The 23989-nt window shown below is 39.7% G+C and overlaps 1 protein-coding gene across 2 annotated transcripts in view; it reads right to left on the bottom strand.

Annotated features, from left to right (window-relative positions):
- The window catches only part of FSTL4 (follistatin like 4), a 550230-nt gene that overhangs the window by 226853 nt on the left and 299388 nt on the right, over nt 1–23989 (bottom strand). For both annotated transcript variants that reach the window (XM_060765261.2, XM_060765262.2), the window contains exon 5: nt 7567–7754. In XM_060765261.2, coding sequence (XP_060621244.2) covers nt 7567–7754 — 188 coding nt within the window. The remainder of the gene's footprint in view (nt 1–7566; nt 7755–23989) is intronic.

Genomic DNA, 23989 nt, shown 5'->3' with positions numbered 1-23989 from the left:
ATGAAAGGGCTTTAAAGGTCAAAACTAGCACCTTGAATTGGGCCCAGAAACTAATTGATAGTCAATGAAGCTGCTTCAGGAGTGGAGTAGTATGCTATCTTATATCTACTCCTGTTAGCAGTCTGGTTAACGGGAGAGGATGAACAAACTGAAGTTTCTGAACCATTTTAAATGGAAGCCCATGCAGAGCACATTGCAGTAGTCCAGGTGTGCACCAATGTGGTTAAGTCAGATTTTCTTCAGGAATTGTTGCAGTTGGAGCACCAGTTTAAGTTGTGGAAAGGTGAACCTGGTAACCTCCATCACCTGGGCTTCCAGGTTAAAGAAAAAATCCAGAATCATTCCCAAACTGCAGACCTGAGCTTTTAGGGGGAGTGTAATCCCATTCATCTCAGGTTGCAACCCTATTCCCAGATCCATCCTATGTGAGACCAGCAGTACTTCTGTCTTATCTGGATTGAATTTCAATTTGTTTACCCTCACACAGTCTATCACTGCTTTCAGGCACTGGTCAGGTGCATTATGGCTTCCTTGGCTTTATCAGATGGTAAGGAGTAGTACAGTTGGGCATAGTTTGGAAGTTTGGTGAAAATCATGTTTATCCAGGAACCCCTAGAGTTGTTTGGCCACTACCCATTCTAAAATTTTGCTGATGTATGGCAAATTGGACACTGGTCTGTAGTTCTCCAGCATGGTCAGATTAAGGGACTTTTTTTCAACATAGGTCATAACACAGCTTCTTTTAGTGCCATGGGAACCTTGCTTTGGTGGACCAAGGCATTGATATCCAAGGAATACACCCCCTGGCCTGTTTAATAAGCCAGGAGGGACACGGGTCAAGGATACAGGTAGTGGCTTTGATCTCTCCAAGGATCTTGTCTACATACTTGGGTAATACTAACTGAAAGTCATCCATAAATAAGGGACCAGACGTTGCTTTGGCTACATTCACAGGAACTGTACTAACTGTGGTGTCCAATGCAAAATGAATCCAACTGATTTTGGTGGTGAAATAAACTGTAAAGTCATCGCAGTGAGCTGCTAAGTGGAATGGTGGCACTTCTAAGTCAAGTTTAACTAAGTTATGAACCACCCTAAACAGTTCTGCCAATCTGTTCTTCACTGAGGCTATAGTACTAGAGTACATACATCTTTTAGCTACTTCAGTCACCAACCCATAGTGCTGCACTCTAGCTTCTCCCCCTTGTTTCATTGCTAACAGTTCACTGGAAAACCAGGGAGCAAATTTAGTTCCATAATGGGAGAAAGGACACTTTGAAACAATCATATTGATCGCCCTGACTGCCTTGTTATTCCAAAGATCAATCAGGGCATCAATAAGATCATCCTTCCTAGTAGCTGGAAATTCTACAAGAGGAATCCACCTGGATCCATAAGTCTCCTGCGATGGACTATCTTAATGGGCCCACCACCTCTGTGGAGGGTAGGGGCCCCAGTGAGTCAAAACCTGACCAAGAAATGGTCTGAACATGACAACAGAGCTGCTTCCAGTTCTTCCACGATCAGATTATGTTGCCCTCCAGTCCTTGGAATAATAACTAAGTCCAGAATGTGTCCAGCTCTATGAGTGGGGCTTGAAATCAATTGGGACAGCCCCATGGTTGTCATGGAGGCCATGAAGTCCTGAGCCATACTTAAAAGACAATCCTCAATGTTGAAGTCTCCCAGAATAATCAGGCTGGGAGACTCCAACACCAACCCAAATTCAACTTCATCAGTTCAGGTAGGGCGGTTGTTGCGCATCAATGTGACTTGTACACCATTGACATCTCTACTCTGTCCCATCCTCTCACTCTGAGATAGAGACATTCAAGCCCCTCTGAATTGGCTGGGGGGACCTTGGTCAGGGGGATGTTATTCCAATAGATGACCATGACCCCTCCTTCCTGCTCCCCTCATCTTGCCTGCTGCTGGACCACGAAATCTGGAGGACAAAGCTGGAAGAGATATAATCCCCCCCCCCATTCTCATCTAGCCAGGTCTCAGTGATACAAGTCAGATTGATCTGGTCATCCATGAGCAGATCTCATATGACTGCCGATTTCATGGAAACCGATCTGGCATTCATCAGCAACAAATGAAGGTTTGAAGGCAGGCTGCTAAGAAACTCCAGATTACTTGAGCGAGGGGGTCCAAGAGGTCTAATAAAAGTAATGTCTTTGGTCTTCCTGGCCAATCTTATGTTTCAATGTTTATTATTATAGATCCCCCTCCCTTGAAAGGTGGGAACTCATGATGGTAGTTCGCCTGGCACAGTCAGTTCTTCTGGCTGAGATGTCTGGAGCTGGTGTCTGCAGCTGGTGTCCTCCATTGAGTCACCTAGTTGTAGCAAAAAGGAGTTGTCAATGTCTCCAGAAAATAATTCTGGAGACAGCATATTCCACGGTGACATCTCTGCTCCCATCAGAGGAGCTGACACCTCTCACCAAATATTTTGTTATGAACAGAGGCCACTTATACCCTTTAGTCATGTGCAGTGATATTTTTCTATGTTGTATGATTTACCTGGTCTATTTAGGGAGTGGAGGGACTTTTTCAAAAGACAAGAATAAATTTAAATGTCTTTATGGTTTTTTAAACAATTTAAATCTCCCCCTCCTCCCCACCAAAACAAAACACCAGTTTGTGAATGCAGGTCAATTTATACCACTATTCAGCTTTAGAGGGTATGACTGATCAAGGGAGTGCATGAAAAGGTTTGCAATTCTTTCTTTTGGGAGTGGGGGAAACTTTCCGTTTAAACGGACACAAATTTTGTATGTAAAAGAGAAGCCTAATTCTGGCTGATCTGGGTTTCGGCATTATAAATGTTATCTTTTAAAGTAATATATACATTTCCTTGAGAAGATGAGACTTATGATTTGAAAAGATGAGATGAGAAAATGGATTTTATAATTAGCATACTTAATCGTGATGACTCACAGATTGCTACCAACAATAGCTGCAAACTACCTAGCAGGGGTGTGCAATTCTGGTAAACCCGTGCCATTTTCGGTGTCTGGTTTTTAGGTGCCCCCGTTCCATTTTTTTCAGGAATTGCCCAAATTCGGGAGGGGGAAAATACAGTTTATTGCTCAGTCAGCTGGAAGTTCCATTTTCACTCCAGGAAGATCTGGACCATTGGCGGCAATGAGGAAACCGAGGCTCCCCTTTCAGTCATTTTTAGGACTCTTGGGACAAAAATGGCCACACTTGGAGGACATAATTACTACTGCAAGCCCACAAGAATGTTTGGGTCATCCATTGATTTTTAGGATTTTTAAAAATGTTTCTGGAAATAAAATCTCCCTTGAAAAAAACCAAAAAGGCATCCCCTGGAATTTCTTCACAGTGACAGTATAGGAGCAACAGCAGGGCACAATTCCTGTTAACTTTAATAACAATCCACATATCTCATAATTTATAGGAGCTTTTAGATTTTTTTTTTGTAACTAATAAAAACAAATACTGTTCCTAAGCTTTTGAATTTCTACACAATTGTCAAACCAGGTGAACTAGGGTAGGAGTACACACAAGCTAGAAGGTAGGACAGGGGAGGGGAATAAATGGGTCAGTCAAAGAGTTGAACAACAAGAAGAAAGGGTTTTTTTTTTGTATAAAATAAGAGAGAGAAATAAATATTTCTGAGGAGGAAGGAAGGTGCAAGTCAGAGTACAGAAGCAAGAAGATAGTTAGGCCAGGGGAGGAACTGAATTATCTTTGTGGGGACTCAAGGGAGTCATGCTATCCCCTTCCTTCACTAACCCCCCCCCCCACACACACACACACAACCCCCCTCTCAAAATGCCCTTTCACAGCCCCCCCCCCCAATATGCACACCTACCTCACTTCCCTAAGTAAACAGTAAAAACAAGAAGGACTGAAAGATATACTAACCAAATTTAATAAAAATGCCAAAGGGGGGGGGGAAAAAAGATTGGAATTGAGTCCAAAAGCAATCCTAAGCAGCAGCAGCACTGAGATAGAACACGGAAATAGCTAGCACACAATCTCTCTCTCTCAGAAGCCAGGGTACCACAGGGAAATTTAGCCCTGGTATACTTGTACAGACCAGCTTGGTGAAAAGACACATGATCCACTTTCTTGCTCAGATTGGCTCAGGCAAGGCTAAGGGGGGAAACCTCTCACGCACACGGCTGCTGCCACGGTGATCCCATTGCAGACAGCATAAAACTGGGTCACTGCTCCAAGATGTTGCCCACCCCACATTGAGAATGGGTCTGTATGAGAACATAACCCAGCAGGGGTCCTGTCAGTTTATAAGCCCACTTTCCAAATACATTCACCAGCTATAATGATGAGCATTTTGCTAGTAAGATAATAAAGATCACTTTTCTTAGTTTAATATTAATCATACCTAGCAGCTATTCCTGAGGCATGGTTACATTTGTCAAAGAATCACACACCACAATCACATTTTATGCTCTTCTAAGCTAGGCAAATATTTTCACAGATATGCTCATCCAATTAGTGCTTGGCCATGAATTAAGCAGCACTGTGTGTAATATTGTCTGCCCTGCTGTGATCTATCTTAACAATTCAGCTGAAGGGATGCTTTTGCTAAATAACTCATTCAACACCTCTCGGTAGGTCACATTAACTATGACAACTAAGTTATATATGTATAAGCCATTATAGTTTAATGGTTTGAGCATTTGGACTACAACTCTGGAGCCCAAGGTTTGAAACTATGATTGGCCATGGAATTCCATTGGGTGACCTTGAGTAAGTCATATTCTGTCTTAGAGAAAAGTAGAAGCAAACCTTCTATGAATAAATCTTGCCAAGAAACCCATGCTATATGTTCACCCTAGGGTCACTGTAACTCAGAAATAACTTGAAGGCAACCAACAGCAACAAAATAAGTTGATTTTTCCAAGCTTAGCTAGGTAGAGGAAACGAACACAGAGCTTATTTCAATGTCTAATGAAATAAACCAGGGCCAAGCAACATTATAGTGGTATCATAATCTTTGATGGCCTTATAAACTGCCATTTTAAGCTGTTTGATGAATTTGCAATAGTTACATTACATAAAGAAGCCACAGCAACACTACCACCAGTTCAGGGTATTGAGGGAATCAACGGCTCTATGAAATGCATGCAGGCTGATTCAAATTACCCTGAGAAAAAGCCACTTTCCCCTGTTTTCTGGCTGTTAGGTGTGATAAAGTCAATAAAATAAGTGTTTCTGCACATTTAAGAAATGGCTGCCAACTGAGCCCATCACATGACGCAATCTCATACAGTGGGTTCCAAATATTTCACCATTTCTTAAAAAATGTTTTTTAATGCTTGTTAAGTTGTTTGGCAATTGACTTCTTTTTCATTTTCCCATGTGGGAAAATTGGATATGTTGAAGTCTATAGGTGAGGGAAAACATTGCTTCCCCAAAGGATCTAAGAATTACTGGCTTGTGGTAAGGCTCTTCCAAAAACTGCTTCAGTATTTACTACTGATTCCTTCAAAACTATAATTGAGTAAGGAGAAATCTTTCCTGTAATCTCAATATGGAGAAGCAAATAGATGTCACATTTTCCAACTGAGAAAGCAAAGGAGAAAAGAAAATGTGCTTTTCCCTCTGCTGTGAGATAGCTTTGTTCATGTATAACTCTTTGCTCCCAGTTTAGCTGCCATGTCATGGAATTCTGGGAATTGCAGTTTTGTAAGATATTTAAAATCAAAATTTGGAGTGCCTCACAGAATTAGCAATCCCATATTCTGTAGTATGGAGCCATGATGTTTACATAGTGCAACTCAGAATTGATGTGCAGCAACATAAAGGATGACCATGGTTTTAGTGATATGGTTTTAACAGGTTTTTAATGCTTTATGTATTAATTTTGTTGATGTTTAATGTGTTATATTTTATATATTTATATATTGCAATGTGGCACTGAAGTGGCCAATCTGTAAGCTACTCTGAGTCCTCCTTGGGTTTTTTTTAGGAGAGCAGGGTATAAATATGCGAAATAAATAATAAATAAATACAGTGTGATAACTGTATAGTGTTATAGAGACCAGAGAGTAGAGAATTTGGCTTTTCTGAGATAGGGCTTTTTACATATAGCTGGAATAGGTTACTTTCCAGATGAATACTGTAACTTCTAGATTCTCTCTAGCCAGTGTGGTTATTCTGGCTAGGAACTGTAGTCTAAAAAGTATGTTTTACAAATTTACTCAGCATTTTTATATCCATCATTGTGAAATCTAAAAAAAAAAACCCCTCTCTGTAATGGATAGCATTGAGTCAATGAAGATCTAAAAACTTGTCCATTGTATCTAGATAAAAGTGGTAGCAAAGTGGGTTCAAATATCATTTCCATGGTGATTATAAAAGGAGTTTAGATCATTTCTGTATTTACGCTAAATTCCAAGGAAAAGGAACAACAAACTATTTTTTCCAGCTGACATGGCTTCTGAATTTGTTCCTAGAATTCAGAAGAAAAATACAACTAGGAATATGTATTATCCGATCCTTGTTATTCTTGGCTTTTTTTCTCTTTATTTTACATTAGACTCGTTAAGTTGTATTATCAGAGATTTGCTTAACCTCACCCAACATTATGTAACATTAAGGAAGCTAGTCCCTAAACCTACTCTTTTAACCAAATTTAGAGTTTTGACATCCACAGTATTTGCAACCATATTATATGACTTTTAGATTAAATCAAGGTTTCATCCAATCTCAAGTTATTATTCAGACTTCCATAGACAGTGAAAATATAGGCAACAGTAAATTGATAATTATCAATAAGACACTGAGAGACAGAGCATTGGCTAGATTGATTTTTTTTAAAAAAAATCCAAGTTCTATTTCTTACAGAGCCATGAAATTAACTTTTGGCCAGTCATCTTTTCAACCTCTTCTACCTCATAGGGTTGCTATAAGGATAAAGTAAAGAAAAAATGTGGTGCCTTGATCCTATTAGAACAAAGATGGACTATAAATGCAACAACCACATGTACAAGCTATTAGTGCTGATGGTGATGATGACGATATTCTGGTGGCATTAACTTTTAAATAATACTTTTTTGGAAATCTACTGGTAATTAATACTTTGGTGACTAGAAAAAATGTATAGGTAAGAGTTTTTAATAATGGCCAGTATTCTAATATCAACCATATTTCTAATTTTGGCTAGCATTTTCCAAATACAGATTGAGTATCTCTTATGCAAAATGCTTGAGACCAGAGGTGCTTTGGATTTCAGATTTTACTTGGATTTTGAAATATTTGCATATAGATAATACGTTATCTTGGAGATGGGGCCCAAATCTGAACACAAAATTCACATGTGTTTTGTATACTCCATAATCATATAGTTTGAAGGTAATTTTTATACACAACATTTTAGTTTCTGTACAATAAACCATGAGAAAGCAAAGGTATTCATATGTAGGCAATTTTTATTTTTGGAGTATTTCAGATTTCTGTATAAGCGATATTCAACTTGTAGCAATACTTCCTCTATACTTAGTTTATACTTTGAATGGAAAATAAAGTCCTACCTTATCAGCCAATTTTCACTGAACAGAAACCTACCTGGGCCAATTCAGAACTGCTGAGGTGCCCATCACCATTTAGATCCAAGTGGTAAAACAGATCTTCAACTAAGAAGCGTTTCTGAGCTCTCTCCTCTGCTGCATAATTTTGCTGCCTTTGCTGGTGAGACTGAAGGTCCAGAAGAACACCTTTCAGCTGACTGTAGTCTGCCATTGTGCATGTGTCCCCTGAAAGAAAAGATATAATTACCTATGTACCTCTTTATATGCGTCTATGTACATCTTGATCTGTTGAAGGACTCACTTTCTAAGTAACAAGGTAAGCTATTGCCAAAGGCTGATAGCATACATCTCAAAAGCAATACTTTAAGATACTTCAGAATTCTCTTTTTGATAAAGATGAAATCCTTCTTCTCTACCTCCTACCTCCAAAGCATTTTACTTTATGGATTGCACAGCCTTCTGTCAGCAAATGGCCATGTAAAACATAATAATCTGCTTACTGTTGCTTTAGATACTTCTTAAAAATGAAAGGATAGGTTGGGTAACTATAAATAAAACACACACACACAATTATGCAATCCAGAATTTTCATCCTTAGTCATTGTGCCCCTCAGCCACACCAACTCACACAACTGTACTTTTCAGGACCTCTACTGTTCCATATCTCACAATCCAGTTGTTTTTGGTAACATAAAAGTAAATGGTTTTTGAAGTGATGAACATGGCAAACTTGCTAAAAAAATTTACACAACTTCTGTTTTAAAAATGGGGCGGTGCTATAAGTCTTCAGGAATACAGTTCTAATTATCAGGAGGAAAGCATACAATATTTGTTGTTTTTGCTCACACCACTGAAAGCAAATCTGTAGGGACATCAAAGCTTGCCACAATACTTTCTTTACTATCTTCTACATTAATAGCTGAATGTTACTGATTATAATTCAAGAGATCTATAGAAAAACAAAACTTGTGAGTATGGTGATGAGGTGACAAGTACAGTTTTAATTATGGTTTTCATAATGACTGTTGGAGAACAAAGGGACTAGAGAAGGTGTTGTGTAGATAATCAAATTAATAGAGGAATGTTCTATTGGAAGGTAGTACACAGTATAACACTGGCTGGCAACTAGGAGAGAGATGTGATGAACCAGCCAGGAGGGGCCTCGTGAGGCTGTGGTGAATGAAGTTGGCATCTGGGTTTATGGCAAGGTCTTGTACCCGTATCCCTAACCATTTTGTGTGACCCTCTTTTTAGGTACATAATCTTCTGAGGTTGTTTGTTGGCAAGTGAAGGTCTACCTCTAATAGCTTTGAGAAAGCAAAGGTATTGTCCAGAATAGACGGTAGTGCATTGCTTTCAGTGGGGATCTGCATCGGATCCCTAACAGAATGTTGCCATTTATTGTTTCCATTCTGTGATAGATTAATGTTGTGCCCAAGTCTTGCATTTCTGATTTTTTTCTTCATGTGATGGATTATGTACTTTAAGGAATCTTATTGTAATTCCATGACTTTGGCATCCCTCAATTGTAATTGTGACCAGTAAACCTTTAAGGTGATACAAAATTGCTTTGCATTTGGAAATTTCTAATGTCTAGGATGAAGAAAACCCACCTTAGAAACAAATCTGTCTGACTGGGCAGCAATAGAGAGCATTTAAGTATCAATGAAGCCGAGAACATGGTATGGGGAGGAGCCAATCCAAGTTATAATTATATTCTCTGTTGAATTGTCCTCAAGGAGCTTTTTCAGAAATGGAAATATAAAAATAGTTTTTATGTTTTCAAGATAAAAAGATGCAATTACACAGTAACACTGGATTACCTCTCCAGTGAATATCTTTCCTATGGGCCTGGAGAGCAACTTATTTTGATTTAAGAGCCATGTTCTTGAGCCTCTAATTCTATTTAATTCTTTGTAATAATAGTTTTAAGTCTACATGTAAATTTAAGGCCTATTACTGCCAGTAGTATTAAATATGAGAGGCATGGTCCTAAATTCCACAGCAGAAGGAATTTAATACTAAGATTCAGGAGGGGGAAATATGAGCAAAAATGACAAAAACATTTCATTTGCACTTTCAAGAGATAAGTGTACACACATTGCATTTAAAGTGAGGTTCTCAGTTTATTTAGTTTAGTTTATTTGGTCCTTTCATATCTCTGCTGGTAAAGCAAAGTATGCTCTGTTTTTATATGTTCTATTATTCAAAGGGACATGACAGGCTATAGGAATGTCTTTGAGTATGGGGGGCAAATAAAATCCAAGCCAAAAGTGGGATAGTGAACTACGACCAGATTTTAGCCTAAATTTCAAAGCTATCCAGTGTGCTGCACTGAAAAAAGTTCAGCACCTTGGATAATTTATTTATGTTTCAACCCAAACCCAGGGGACAGATATGAGATGTACCAGCCACCACTATGATTTTCTCTACACACATGAGTGTACTTACTGTGTTCTCCTATGTCCTCTTTCTCGTGTAGATTATAAATTAAGTGTTTTTATAGAAGATGACTGGCTGCAAAAGAGATATGCTTCAATCTCTGGGGGCTCTCCTCAATTCTCCAAACCATACTGGGGCTTTTCACAAAGTGAATCATGTGCTGATCCATGTTGCTTCTCTTCACATTTAGAGATTGCAGAGTACATTAAATCTGAAGTACTATGTAAGTCTAAAAACTCAATTATTGGGCCAAGAGAAGAAAATAAGCACTTTCTGAACTCCGAAAATAAGAAGTACTGCATGTTGTAATTAATAGATTCATCAACTAAATATTAGGCAATTAATCACTGGCATTTATCAGTAAGTGCAAATTTTCATAGGTGGAACTGCTGAGTTAGCAGAACAATTCTATTACCATTTCAGCCCTTTTTGTATGAGGAAGATAGGGAGTGAGGAGTATGCGTGTATGCATATATACCTTGAGATGTGACCTTATTATTATTATTATTATTATTATTATTATTATTATTCTGCTTTTTGTCTCTTAAAAGAAAATTAATTTTGCTTCGTATGTACTTTATTTACTAAGCTTGAGAGTAATTCTGGGTCCACCTGTGCTCAGAAATTGTTTACTATTGCAAGTTCATTGGTTGCTGGTTTGATAGTTGCTCTTATATTGCGTTATAATGTTGTTTTTTCAATTTTATGCTGTTGTTTTTACATTTTAGAGTGTTATATTTTAACCATGTTTGCTCAGTCTCATCCCCTGAGCAAACATGGTTAAAATATAAGCCACCCTGAATCCCTTTGAGGAGATGGAGGGGACTATAAAAATAAAGTTGTTGTTGTTGTTGTTTCCATATTGTGCATGAAACAAAGATTTTGTATACTTAGGCATCAGAAAAGCAAAGATCACTAAAACAGTGGATGTGGCTCTTAATCATCATCATCAGCATCATCATCATCATCATCATCATCATCATCATATTTAATTACTTATTAATTGCCCTCCATCCGAGAATGCTCTAGGCGATTTACAGCTAAATTATAAAAGATAAAATACATACATACAGAAATGAGACATGCCACATTATCACGGGGTGTCTGTGCCCTACACCACTGGAGAAATTACACTGTTTAGCCAGTACTGCACCACCTGACCTCCGCTGGGAAGTAGCAGCCAATAGTGAAAGGACCAAGGCAGTGACATCTCCAGCTCATCCCCTGTTTGGACATCAGCCAGCACGTCAACGACTTAAATCAAGAAATAGTTTTCTAAATCTACAGAGACACTCACTGGAACACAAGCAAGCGCGAGTCCAATAGTGGCAGGCTCAAACCCAGAACCTCAATCAATGGCTGATACCAAATGTGAGACTCCCCCCTGGGCACACAGAAAACTGGGCGACTTGGAAGGCACTGAACAGACTGCGCTCTGGCACCACAAGATGCAGAGCCAATCTTAAGAAATGGGGCTACAAAGTGGAATCCCTGACATGTGAGTGTGGAGAAGAGCAAATCACTGACCACTTGCTGCAATGCAACCTGAGCCCCACTGCATGCACAATGGAGGACCTTCTTGTGGCAACAACAGAGGCACTCCAAGTGGCTGGCTACTGGTCAAAGGACATTTAATCAACTATCAAGCTTGCAAACTTTGTGTTTTGTCTGTTTGTTTGTTTTGTTAAAAATGTAATAGAAACAACAATACAATTTAAAGGTTCCATCAGCAATAGTATATTTGTTCAGAAACTGCCTCCCAGATTATATACACAGGAATACACATCAGCCTGGACTACCATTACAGCAAAGGACCAATTATATTTTGAATGCTCAACCCCAGCCTGCTGAAAAAGTGGGATTTTCTGACACCCAAGATCACTCTGAAGTACCGAGACATTACTTGCAATGTAACAAGCATTATCAACTGATTGCTTCTTTGAGTTGCTATATTTTGAAAACAAAAAAGATAAGAGGACATGCTTACCAACTGACTACACCAGACCACCTATCACAATGGCAACTCTCAGTTTAAATACTCCTGTGATGATTACTTACGGAAATTTTCTTAACCTTCATTACATTTACTTTCACTTTCACCCTTCACTGTCTCTTATAGCAAGTACCTTAGATACTCTACCAAGCTGCCTTCTTCCATTGACTCTGCATGGCCAGAAGCGTCCTCAGTCACTGTACTCAACTTGCTTGTCTTATCCATCAAATTCTGCCTCCTTTTACCCCAGAACCCCAGCTCTCTCTCTTTCTCTGTGTTTGTCATGGCACAGCTACACTGACCCATTATCCTATAGCTGATCTGGAGTGTCACATTCTGGATTGGCCCCAGGATGGTTTTGATTGCCACCCCCAGCCTCTGCAGATGCAGAAAGGTCCCAACCATCCAGTGGCACAAAACTGGCTATCATCCCCCCCCTCCTGTTTTTGCTAGAGTGGCACCAGAAAGTGCAAAACAGCTAGTGTGCATCATACACCGCCTAAAGTGATGTTGGCAGAGTGCCAGAGGGAAATGGGAGAGGGGAGGGAGAGAACAGGCATGGCCCCAATCTTTCCTCCCTCCCTACTCTGATCACCCTGGTGCCCCAGTTAACATCACTTCAGGCAACAAGATAATTACTGAGTTAGGCTCATATATCTAGGAAGACAATTTCATAATGAGCATTGCCCCCAGCCATGTGTTCTATAGGACCTCTGCCAAAGAGAGTATCTACATTGTAGAACTATTATTATTATTATTATTAATAATAATAATAATAATAATAATAAATAGTAAAGGTGGTCCCAGTGGTGATCGGAACACTGGGTGCAGTGCCTAAAGACCTTAGCCTGCCCTTAAACACAATTGGCGCTGACAAAATTACCACCTGCCAGCTGCAGAAGGCCACCTTACTGGGATCTGCATGCATCATTCGCCGATACATCACACAGTCCTAGACACTTGGGAAGTGTCCGACATGTGATCCAATACAATAGCCAGCAGAGTGATCTTGTCTGCTGTGGACTCATCTTGTTGTGTTTCAAATATTAATAATAAAACTTTATTTATATCCCATCCTATCTCCCCAAGGGGATTCAAGGTAGATTACAACAAATGCCAGCAAACATTCAATGCCATAGAGCAGTGGTTCTCAACCTTTCTAATGCCGTGACCCCTAAATAAAGTTCCTCATGTTGTGGTGACCCCCAACCACATTTTCGTTGCTACTTCATAACAGTAATTTTGCTACTGTTATGAAATGTAATGTAAATGTCTGATATGAAGGGTGTATTTTCATTGTTACAAATTGAACATAATTAAAGCATAGTGATTAATCACAAAAACAATATGTTTGGGGGAGTGTGGGCAACGGATGATGGGATCTGAAGTACCTTCAACTGATGCAGCTCTGACTTCCAGAGACCACTGAAACACCCCTCTCCCCCCCACCCCCCGAAATACAGACTTGGACCAAACTTGGCACACAGAACCCTAATGACCAACAGAAAATACTGGAGGGGGTTGGGGGGAATTTATAGTGAATTATGGGAGAGGTAGTTCACCTACATCCAGAGAGCACTGTAAACCCAAATTACTATGGATCTGGACAGAACTTGGCACAAATACTCAGTATGCTCAAATAGGAAGACTGGTGGAGTTTGGGGAAAATAGACCTTGGCATTTGGGAGTTGTTGGGATGTATAGTTCCCCAGCCATCAAAGAGTATTCTGAAATCCAACCACAATTAAATTGGACCAAACTTGAGCTGTGTGGAAAGGGCCTGGGTTAATTGGGTCCCCTTCCATACAACTGCATAAAATACACACTGAAGTGGATTATCTGGCTGTGTGGACACAGATAATCCAGATCAAAGCAAATAATGTGGGATTTCATTCACCTGTGTGGAAGAGGCCTGGGTTATTTGGGTCCCCTTCCATACAACTGCATAAAATACACACTGAAGTGGATTATCTGGCTGTGTGGACACAGATAATCTAGTTCAAAGCAAATAATGTGGGATTTCATTCATCTGTGTGGAAGAGGGCTGGGTTAATTGGGTTCCCTTCCATACAACTGCATAAAATACACATTGAAGTGGATTATCTGGCTGTGTGGGCTCCTCCTTCCCCAACAGCTAAGACGTTTCTTACCCAGGGAGCAACCAGCTGGTCCACTCACTAACCTTGCAGCAGCAACAACAGGCAGAGCCTTCCAGCCAGGCAGGGGGGAGGCGGGGCAAGGCAGCAGCGACCCTTTTCCTCTTCCTCCAGTTGCCCATCGAGGAGGACGAGGAGAAGGGACACTGCTGCAGTTTCTCCGCTTCTTTCTCTTCCATGGCCAGTTGGAGGAGAAGAAACAGCAGCAGAGCCCCTTCTCCTCTTTTTCCTTCTCTTTCTCCTCGATGGCCAGCTGGAGGAGGAGGAGCAAGAAGAGGAGAAACAGCCGCAGCGGCCCCTGTGCGGCCTCCGCGGTTTCTCCTCTTCTTCCTCCTCTTCTTCATGGGGGAACTGACCTTTATTTTGGTGAGTTGTAGTTCACCCACACCAGAGAAATTGACCTCCTCCCATGATGGTCCTGGGTCAAACTTGGGCAGCAAGAGCCAGCCCATATGGGGAGCCTTCCACTCGACCCCCACCCCTTCTAAGCTCACGGGGAGGGGAGGGCCCAAGAAGGTCTCCAAAAATAGTGTACCTTCTCCCTTTCGCGCCTTTAGCTCTGAGCTCCTCCTCTTGACTCCATGCAGCCTTGTGGGAAGAGGAGGAGGAGTCGACCAGGAGTGCCTGGATGTTTGGCTGGCACAGGGGCCGGCAGCCATTTTGGAGGGGGCGGGGCTAACTGAGGTGCCTTCGCGACCCCCCAAAAATGACCCAGCGACCCCCCTGGGGGTCGCGACCCCCAGGTTGAGAACCGCTGCCATAGAGAGACTGAACAAAGAAAAAAAACTGACCCACCCAGATCCCCAAAACAAATCCAGAATTAATGTAGTTTTTAATTTGGAGAGGGACCAGCATTCTTTGGCAGAAAGGGCTAAGGACATTGTAGATTTTGAAACATTCAGCCATGGTAATTAATGTAGTGTTAAAGTATATTAATTCCAGACTGTAGATGCACCCCAAGGCAGCTTCAAAAGAATAGCTTCCTTCAGTTTCTGGATCTGTATCTATATCTTGATGCTTATTTCTTTGGTTTTCTACTTGCTTTTCTGTTTTCCTGTCACTTTTCCCCCTGTACTTGGCAAATTCAGAGTTCCATCATGTTTTGTCTTCAAATCTTTACTTCTATTTGCAGAAAAGATACCAGTTATTTTATTCAAGTGACCAAAAAGCAAAATAATAATAATAATAATAATAATAATACCAAGCAGCTGTGCTATATGTATCTAGCCTGGCTGAACATAATGATGTCTCTCTCCCTTATATGAGCATTTCCTTTTCAGGATGATTTGTATGAGCACTTCCAAATCAAAAAGTGAACTGCCTGACTTGCCAATGTGCCTGCATTAAATACTTGCAATATTCTTAAAAAAGATATGCATAAGGTTTTCCCCTATCTGAAAACATTTAAAGGGAGGAAAAAGAAGAAAATAAAAATGCACAAACTATAGAGATTACAAAAACTCTGGTGTTAGATCTGGATGTTTGGATTTGGGGCAAGTGAGCATGGATGGAATGTAGGGTATTTTTCAGCTTGTTGAAGAAAATGGAGCCTTTCAACATTATGTAGGGCAAAAGGTTATGCCTCAGGGGTTTTGTCATATGAATGGGAAGTTTTAAAATCCTTCCCTTCAACATATCTCATTTATTAAACAGAGTACCTATTACCAATGTGGAGTCAAGATTATCACGTAGCTAGGGAAAAGACACTGATTTAGCAACTACGCCAACTGTTCCCACTGTGAATAGTTGGCATTTCTGCCTACCTAAAATCTGTTGTTGACGTCAGATCAGCTAAGCATTGCCCAGGCAGTCTGGGGTGTCAGATGGTAATTTTCTTTTATACAGCCAGTGATGTAGCCATGCGTCTCACAAGGTAACATTAAAGGATAAACTCAAATGAGTGAAAATACTATCAGTGATTAGTCATTCATAAAGATGGAATACCCGTTCATGAAAGACAAGCAGAAACATGATTAGCTTATCAAGCTTCATCTTTCTGCTGAACTGGTCATTTGAATGTTCCTTCAAGAATAAACGATGATTCCTGCAAGGTCATTTTTCATTTGAAAATAGAAGTTTATACCCATGAATCATTCTGATGTCTGAAGAACAATGCAGAATCAGGATAACATTTAAACAGGTGTCTTTATTTATGAGGGAAAATGCAGGTTGTTATCTGTTGGTGGAAAGTCTGACTAGTGCCAGTTTTGGGTTTATTTCTTCACTGAAACCTTTGGGGCCTGAAATATTTATACATATGGTTTTAGATTCTTTTAATTTTCTTAACTTGGTTTTAACTTCTCATCCTTTTGCAACTGTTTTAGTCCATTTAATTACATTCACGGTTGTGAATTATTTAATTGTTACTATTGATTTGATTGTATGTTGCCCTGTGATCTCATAATATCATGGTGTGTGTGTGTAAATAACTCTAGGCTGTATCTCTAATTGGACTGAAACATGCTTGACATGGGAATTCTTAATCTGCCTCTTCGATTATTGCAATATCCCATGCATGAGGATGAATTTGAAAATAATTTAACTTTGGTTGCACTCAAATAGGAGAGTGGGATTGTTAGGTAAGGTTGGCCAATGGGATCACATCTCCGCCATAAGATGTAATAATGATCCACCTAGAAGATTTTAATGGGGAATTAGATAAATTGACTACTCATGGCTACTATTGAGAATGTTTGCATAACACCTTCATATCAGAGACATGGTTTATTTATTATTTATTATTTACACTAATTCTACCCCGCCCATATCAGTCTGAAGGCAACTCAGGGCAGCGAACAGTTGGCACAATGCAATGCCATATATAAAATACATACATCAATAAAAAATAAAAACATCACATTATAATGTATCTAAAAACATCAAAACAGTGAAGAATAAAAAATTTAAAACTATGTCGTCATGTTCAGTCTTCATCCGTTCCGTCGTCTTAGCTGTTCCTAGGTCATTTTCTGATTCAAGTTTGTCTGATTATGCTGAGGTTTCAAAAGCTTCCTCTGTATATTAGCGGCATAAGATGGCGGGCACTGTTGTGCTTATATTCTATTCACAAACTTCCCATAGAAAACTGCAGGAACTAGGGCTGCCACTTCAGAATCATCCCAGGCTTTGAAGTTTTTGGATCAAACACTGAGCTCAACAGGTGGATGATGTCATTTTTGACCTTATCATAAAGGCCAGGTAAAGCAACCTGCTTCACCTGGCTTCCAGGGAGGAAAAAGGAAGCCTTGAGGTTAATCTGTCACCCCACGTTCAGCTCCCTCTCATGATGCTTTCCCCATGGGGAAAGTGTTGCCTTCTCAGGGAGGCCCCATGCTGGCTCTCTGAATTTACTAAAGGAAATAACCCACTCTAATCAATTACATCAATCTAAAAATATTTAGGTATTCATGTCAGTACTAATCAGAAAACTGAGTGAACTGAACCATGTCAGTAAGGGAAAATGAGACAACTTGATAATGCAAATAACTACATCTTCCCAAACTCTGCAATTTACTCATTGGCACAAATGGATTTGACCCTAAATAATTTGGTCAGAATCCTTACATAATTATTGCATGTTATGCTATTATGTGTTTTCTCCAGACTTCATGAAATTGCATTTGAGCCTTTAATGAGTAAACATCAGTTTCAAGATAGAAACTGAGGACTTTATTCCACACTAAATTTTCCCAGTTTTCTGACCATCTTCTCACACTGGTGTAACAGAGTCCTTTGGACATCTTATTGCAACACACAGACACTTTGGGTGGCTGTGCATTGAAAACATCTCATCAGTATGTGAAGATGGTCTCTGGCATTGGTTTTCAGGAGTTGGGTGTTCCCATGACTCCTGATAGAAGACAATGTGCAGAGGAAAGCGGGGGGGGGGGGGATTATGGGATGGCCGGCTATCCCTGAAGATGGATCTTGTTGGGGTAGGTCATGTACCCACTATTAAGAATTCTTCCCCCACTTCCCTCCCCTTTCCCTTCTCCCCACTCTGCCTCCATGGTGCATGTAATTCTAAGGAATATATTATTTTGACTGGTTGAGTTTTCCTCAATAGCTTTTTCCTATCTTCCGAAGTGAAAACTGCATCATTTCCAGCTCTTATTCAACAAGGTGGCTTTCTTTAATCCTGTAACTCTTTTAACCTTCTCTGTAAGACTGTTCCTAAAATCCTGTTTGATGTGTTTACAGAAGGCTTAGCCAGGACAGAAGCTCCTCTTTTTATCATTTCCCTTGACCCTCTTGCTGCTGTCAGTGACACTTGTAATCCTCTTACCATGTGCTTGGAATCCACTCCCTTTATCTACTAAACACTCCCATTCCTTAGGTTTTATTTGGCAGCACTAGCAGCTCATACATATGCACATCACTTCAGGTGCTAAAACGGTGGCAGTAAAGACAGAATAATGAAACACCATCTTTATGCACCCTCACTTATTTCTATTCTTCTCTCTGCTTGGTTAGCTGCCCTCCAGCCATTCCTCTTTCCCTTATAATATGAACTCATTATTAGCAATTTATCTCCTTTCAGGCAACCCTCATTGGTAGACCTTGTTAATGGATAGCTCACAGCTGGACTACCTTGTTAGCAGCTCCTGGGGACTTCCCAATTCTTTTATAATTGGAGCCCATTTCACAGGTGCCACATTAGTCGGCTTTATGCCTTTGAGCTTTGCCACCTGGTGTCCAAATCAGAAACAGAGATGCCACTTCTTTCCTTTCTCCTACTAGGACAGATTTTGAGAGACATGGCTTCTTTGTAATGGAAGGCTTTAGAAGCATTTCTCTGGAACTACCCACAGAGCAGAAGGTGGACTTAGTACAGGTCTCCTGCAGGTATGTCTCTTTCTACTTGTGTGAGGCTTCTAATCCATGCAAGACTTTTATGTTGGCTGAATAGAGAAGGAGGAGATCTTTGCTGAGTCTCCTCTAATCTTTGATAGTCTCCTGTGTCCCCCAAACTTTGCTCTAGAAGGTTAGGCTAAAGGTTGTGTATTATGATTAAAACACACAACTGTAACTAAACAGTATCATCCTGTTCTCTGAGGAGATGGTACAGGCTTAAACTTCTTTCCAAACAGAAAATATTCATATGATCATAGAACTGGAAGGGGCTGCAAAGGCCATGTTGTGAAACCCCCAGCCATAGAACGACACCTAAAGTGCTCTAAAAAGATGGTCATCTAACCTTAAAAACCTCCAAAGAAAGTCCACCACCCTCTTGGACAGTTCGCTCTCCTTTTGCATTTATAGGGTATTTATATGCAATAAACATGAGAATAGAAGAGACATTTACAAGTTACACAAAACAAGTTATCAAAACACTACAACAGGTACCCATCGTTGTAATTTAGCCCATAGTTGTAATTTAGCCCATGGTTGTGGGAATTCTAGTTGCATGTCTTTCTTCCTGTTTCATGCTTCCAAGTTTGAAGGATTTTTTTTTCAAGATTTTTGTATTGAATTCTATGCTGCCTCGTACTTCCTAGTTTTCTTGTATTCCTGAGCTGGATGTCTTGCTGCTTTTGGATTTTGGATTACTCTTGTGTTAGATGAGGTCACACTCCCCCTGAAAACACAGGTTTGTAGTTTGGCGGTACTCCTGTATTCAGCCCTGAACCTGGAGGCCCAGATATCAGCAGTCACCTGGAGTGCTTTTTCACAATTAAAGCTAGTGTGCCAACTGTGCCCATTCCTGGAGAAGTTAAATCTGGCCTTGGTTACAGCCCAGTTTGACTACTGCAATGCGTTCTATACAAGGCTTCCTTTGATAAGTGCTCAGAAACCTCAGTTGGTCCAAAGAGCAGCAACCAGATTGTGAACTGGAGCTGGATACAAGGAGCCTACAACTCCTCAGTTGCAAACATATTTTCAAGCACCATTCAAAATGCTGGTTTTGACCTACAAAGCCTTATATGGCTCCGGTTCACATTATCTGAAGGACTGCATCTTTCTATGAACCTGGTAGACATCAACAATTTACTGGGGAAGGTTTTCTCTCTGTCCCACCACCCTCTATTTGGTGGAAACACAGAAGAGGGCCTTTTCAGTGGCTGCTTCCAGACTGTAGAAATTCCTTGTCAAGAGAGACCAGGATGGCACCATCCTGGTGGAGTTCCACAGGCAGGTCAAGACCACCTTCTTCCTGCAGGCATTTGGAGAAGGGTAAGGGGCAGGCTGCTGGGAAAGTGTAGGTGAAATTGGGGGGTGGGGAGATAATGTGAGTTTTAAAGGCTATTTTAAGAGTATTTTATTTTATTTTAATCTGGTTTTTTTACCTTAATACACATGGTATTGTTTGTTGTTTTTTCCATTTTTGTATTGTGCTTTTTAAACTATCACTTATTAGCCGCCTTGAGTCCCCATAGGGAGGAAGGCAGGGTAAAAATAAATTAAATAATAATAATCTTTGTATTGTGTGTGTGTGCTGTTTTATCTAGGTGTTTTAACTGTTTTGTACCCCGATTCAAGCCACGAGGAGAGGCAGATAAGAAAATGTATTGGTATTGTTCTCGCTGTTGTTCTGAAGGGGGTCTTTTGCACTCAGGGAAAAGATAGGTAATACCATGTGTATATTTTGCTGCCATGTTCCGAAGTCCCACTTTCATTTTGGCTTAGCCCTTTGCTTGTAGTGCATTATGATGATATCTGACTCAAATGTAACCAATTTCATTGGACAAACCAATGGAATACAAGGTTGATTGTCTTACTATTCTATATTCAGCAGGTGACAAAACTTATACTAACCACAAACTTGCTTTATCACTCTGACAGAGATACAGAACTTGGATGCTCAGTTAAAACTGACTTTCCTTGCAACCTTTGAGTGCAAAATTTAGTGTATGTCACAAGAATTTCAAAAACTCCCCATGATGGAAACAAGTAATGGAGCCCCATTCAAGATGTATGCATAAATCTACAGCAGTGGTGGATAATAGGTCTTCAATTAGTTGCTCCATGCAAGCCAACATCCCACTGCCACCACTACCATCCATACAAGTGTACAGCTGCAATTTGATGCCACTGAAAGAAATGACCCTGTCAATATGAATTGTTTTATGATACCTAAGCCTGTTCTAGCATTATTATTGTTGCTATATTTCAGTAGCAAATGAAAAGGAAGCAAGAACATCAGCAGTGACTTCCTGTTTGTAACAACAGAGCATTTTCCTGTCAGCTGAGCCTTCTGTCTCCCATGAAATTGCCCCCAGTCAATTAGTATGCATGCAAATATATTTCACATTTTTGCAGACAATTTTCCAGGTGCACTTTAGTGTCTAAGGGGAAGAAATGTCCCATATGTGCTAGATTATGGATGCAGTTCTTTGCTAAATTTGTTCTCTAATTGTAAAAACTAATTTTAGCAATGTTCTTTCCCCTCTAAAAATGTTTCAGTAATGTTTGCCATTTCCAACTATTAGTACCAGTCTGGGATTTATTCCATGCAAAATTAATGCTTGCATTTCTTTTGCAGAGAAATCAGCATTTTCCACTTGGAAAATAATTTCTGCAGAAAATACTGATTCCTGTGTAGAAAATGATGTTTGCTGCATAAAACACCAAGTGAAAATTTTGCACAGAATAAGTCTTTAACACTGAAATTTCTGTCTATTCAGAATTCTCCTTGTCAGGACTTTCTGATAGTCAGAAACATGGTTTTTAAGCATTAAAAATATTCCTTCCATCCCTACTCTGGACTTGCCGTATGAATAAAGAAAGAATACCATTTGATTAGCATGAGTGACCAATGCCTGACCCTTTTGTATAAAAGAAATTTGGTTCAGCTGATGTCTGGCAATGTTCAGTATATCTTTTTTAAAAACACATCCACAAACAAAACTACAAAGATAGATTATTTAGCTATGGTTGTGAAAGTGTAGTACACAATGTACTTATTTCCAATTTGTATGTCCCTTCCAAGAGATGTATTCAGCTTTTTTGTTTCTTTCCACAGCCATACAATTCAATTCATACTCTTTAGCACTTTTGTATGCTTTGGGAGATAAAATATTGATCAGCCTGCCAAGAAACATAGAGTGTGATCCTATTTTTATGCCAGAACTTGGCAATGAACTGCATTTATCAAGCCCATCCTCCTAGAGAATGGTAAGTGGGAAGTGATGACATCTCATTAATCTAGCTCCCTCTGTAATTGGCCCACTTTTGAAAATTCAACTCTGTACATTGTTCATAACTATTACTATGGGACCTACAGCCAAATCACAGTTCACTCTTAAGCAAAGACTTTAAAAAGAAAACAACATTAACACCAAGAATAGCAATTTAAGGTCAGGAAAAGAGTTACCAAATAATCTCTAAAGGGATGCAAATGAGGAGAGGTGGGGAAACTGGGGAAACAGCATTTAGCAATGCATCAGCTTTTAAAATCCTTTAAATAAGAGGATCCGAGAGGTTCAAATGAGAAAGCTGTTTAAGGGTCTGAGTCTTTAGGACCTTAGTGAAAGTTGTGGAGACCTGAAAGATGTCAAAATTAGAATACATACTCAGGGAATTTTGATGAGTTCATGAACTGCTATTGACACATTTGAAGAATCTGGGAGAGTGGAAAGATTGTATACAGACATGGCATGCAGGTGAATCCCGTGTTCAATCATTGGTATATTTATAAAATAATGGCATAGCTCCTTGCCTGAAATTCTGGATAGCTCATTTGACCTGGTATACAGAACCTGTTTATGCTCCATGTTGTGCCCTCACACTATCTTAACTACTTGGAAGGTGAACTGGCTGCACAGGGAATAGATCAGAGACTATATAGTTGAATTAAACAAAAGTGACAAGAAGTTTAGAATGAGTCTCACTTCAAAGCCTTTATGAGGAGAGATAGACATAGCTCTGGCCAAATTGAGGCTCTTGAATCTTTATTTCTTCTTACTGTCTCTTTCTTGTAAGGTGTTCAACTGGCCCACAATACCCCATGTAGCCCTTTCCCTAACAATGGTTCATAGTCCTCAATTGAAATGATTGAGTTCTTGGCATAGAAAGTTCTGATGTGATAATTCTTTCTATACTTACTCTTCCTGTAGACTAGATTTAGAAGTTTTTGAGCAAAAAAAAATAATACTTGAGTAAAAGGATTTGTATTTATTCAAATTTAACACTCATCTTTTTGGCTAAATGGCCTTGCCAAAATTAGGGTGTTCATTAGATTCACATTATAGTGAATCTTAATGCTGAGACAAAACCAAAGGAGGCTCTAGAGATCCTATTTAATTTCCCTGACTCAATACTATGCAATGCTGGGATCATCTCTCATTTAATTGCCATGGCTCAATGCTATGCAATGCTGGGATTTGTAGTTTGGTGAGTCATCCACACTCTTTGGCAGAGAAGGCTCAAGGCCTTGTAAAACTACAGCCCCCATGACTCCATATATTGACCCAAGGCAGTTAAAGTGAATTCATTCTGCAGCATAGATGCATCCCAAGGTTTCTTTTCCGTCGGTGAAAGCTTTGGTGTTCTAACACAATTGTTTTGAAACAAGAAATTCTAAGCAGGCAGAAACTGTAATGGGCACATTACAAAGAGTTCGCCTTTGCTGCTGCGAATTACATTCACCAGTAAATACTAGGGCTGGGCGGTTTCGTTTCGTTAATTCGTAATTCGTTAAAAATTCGTTAATTTTTTAATAACGAAGCGATAACGAACCATTCTGGAGCAACTTAAAAATGAAACGAATTTTTAAATACGTTTTGTAAATGCTTCGTATTTCGTTATGTATTCGTTTCATTATTGGTTTGAGGTCGTTTCGTTATTATTTCTGCATGTCTGGGGCAAGTTTTATAGTTGTTTTTTGTTTAATTAGTGAAAAAAAATTATAATATCACACCAAAAGTCAA

This window comes from Anolis sagrei, chromosome 2 (genome assembly GCF_037176765.1).
Source record: "Anolis sagrei isolate rAnoSag1 chromosome 2, rAnoSag1.mat, whole genome shotgun sequence".
In the NCBI taxonomy this organism is placed as follows: Eukaryota; Metazoa; Chordata; class Lepidosauria; order Squamata; family Dactyloidae; genus Anolis; species Anolis sagrei.
This window is presented reverse-complemented; position numbering and strand designations above follow the sequence as displayed.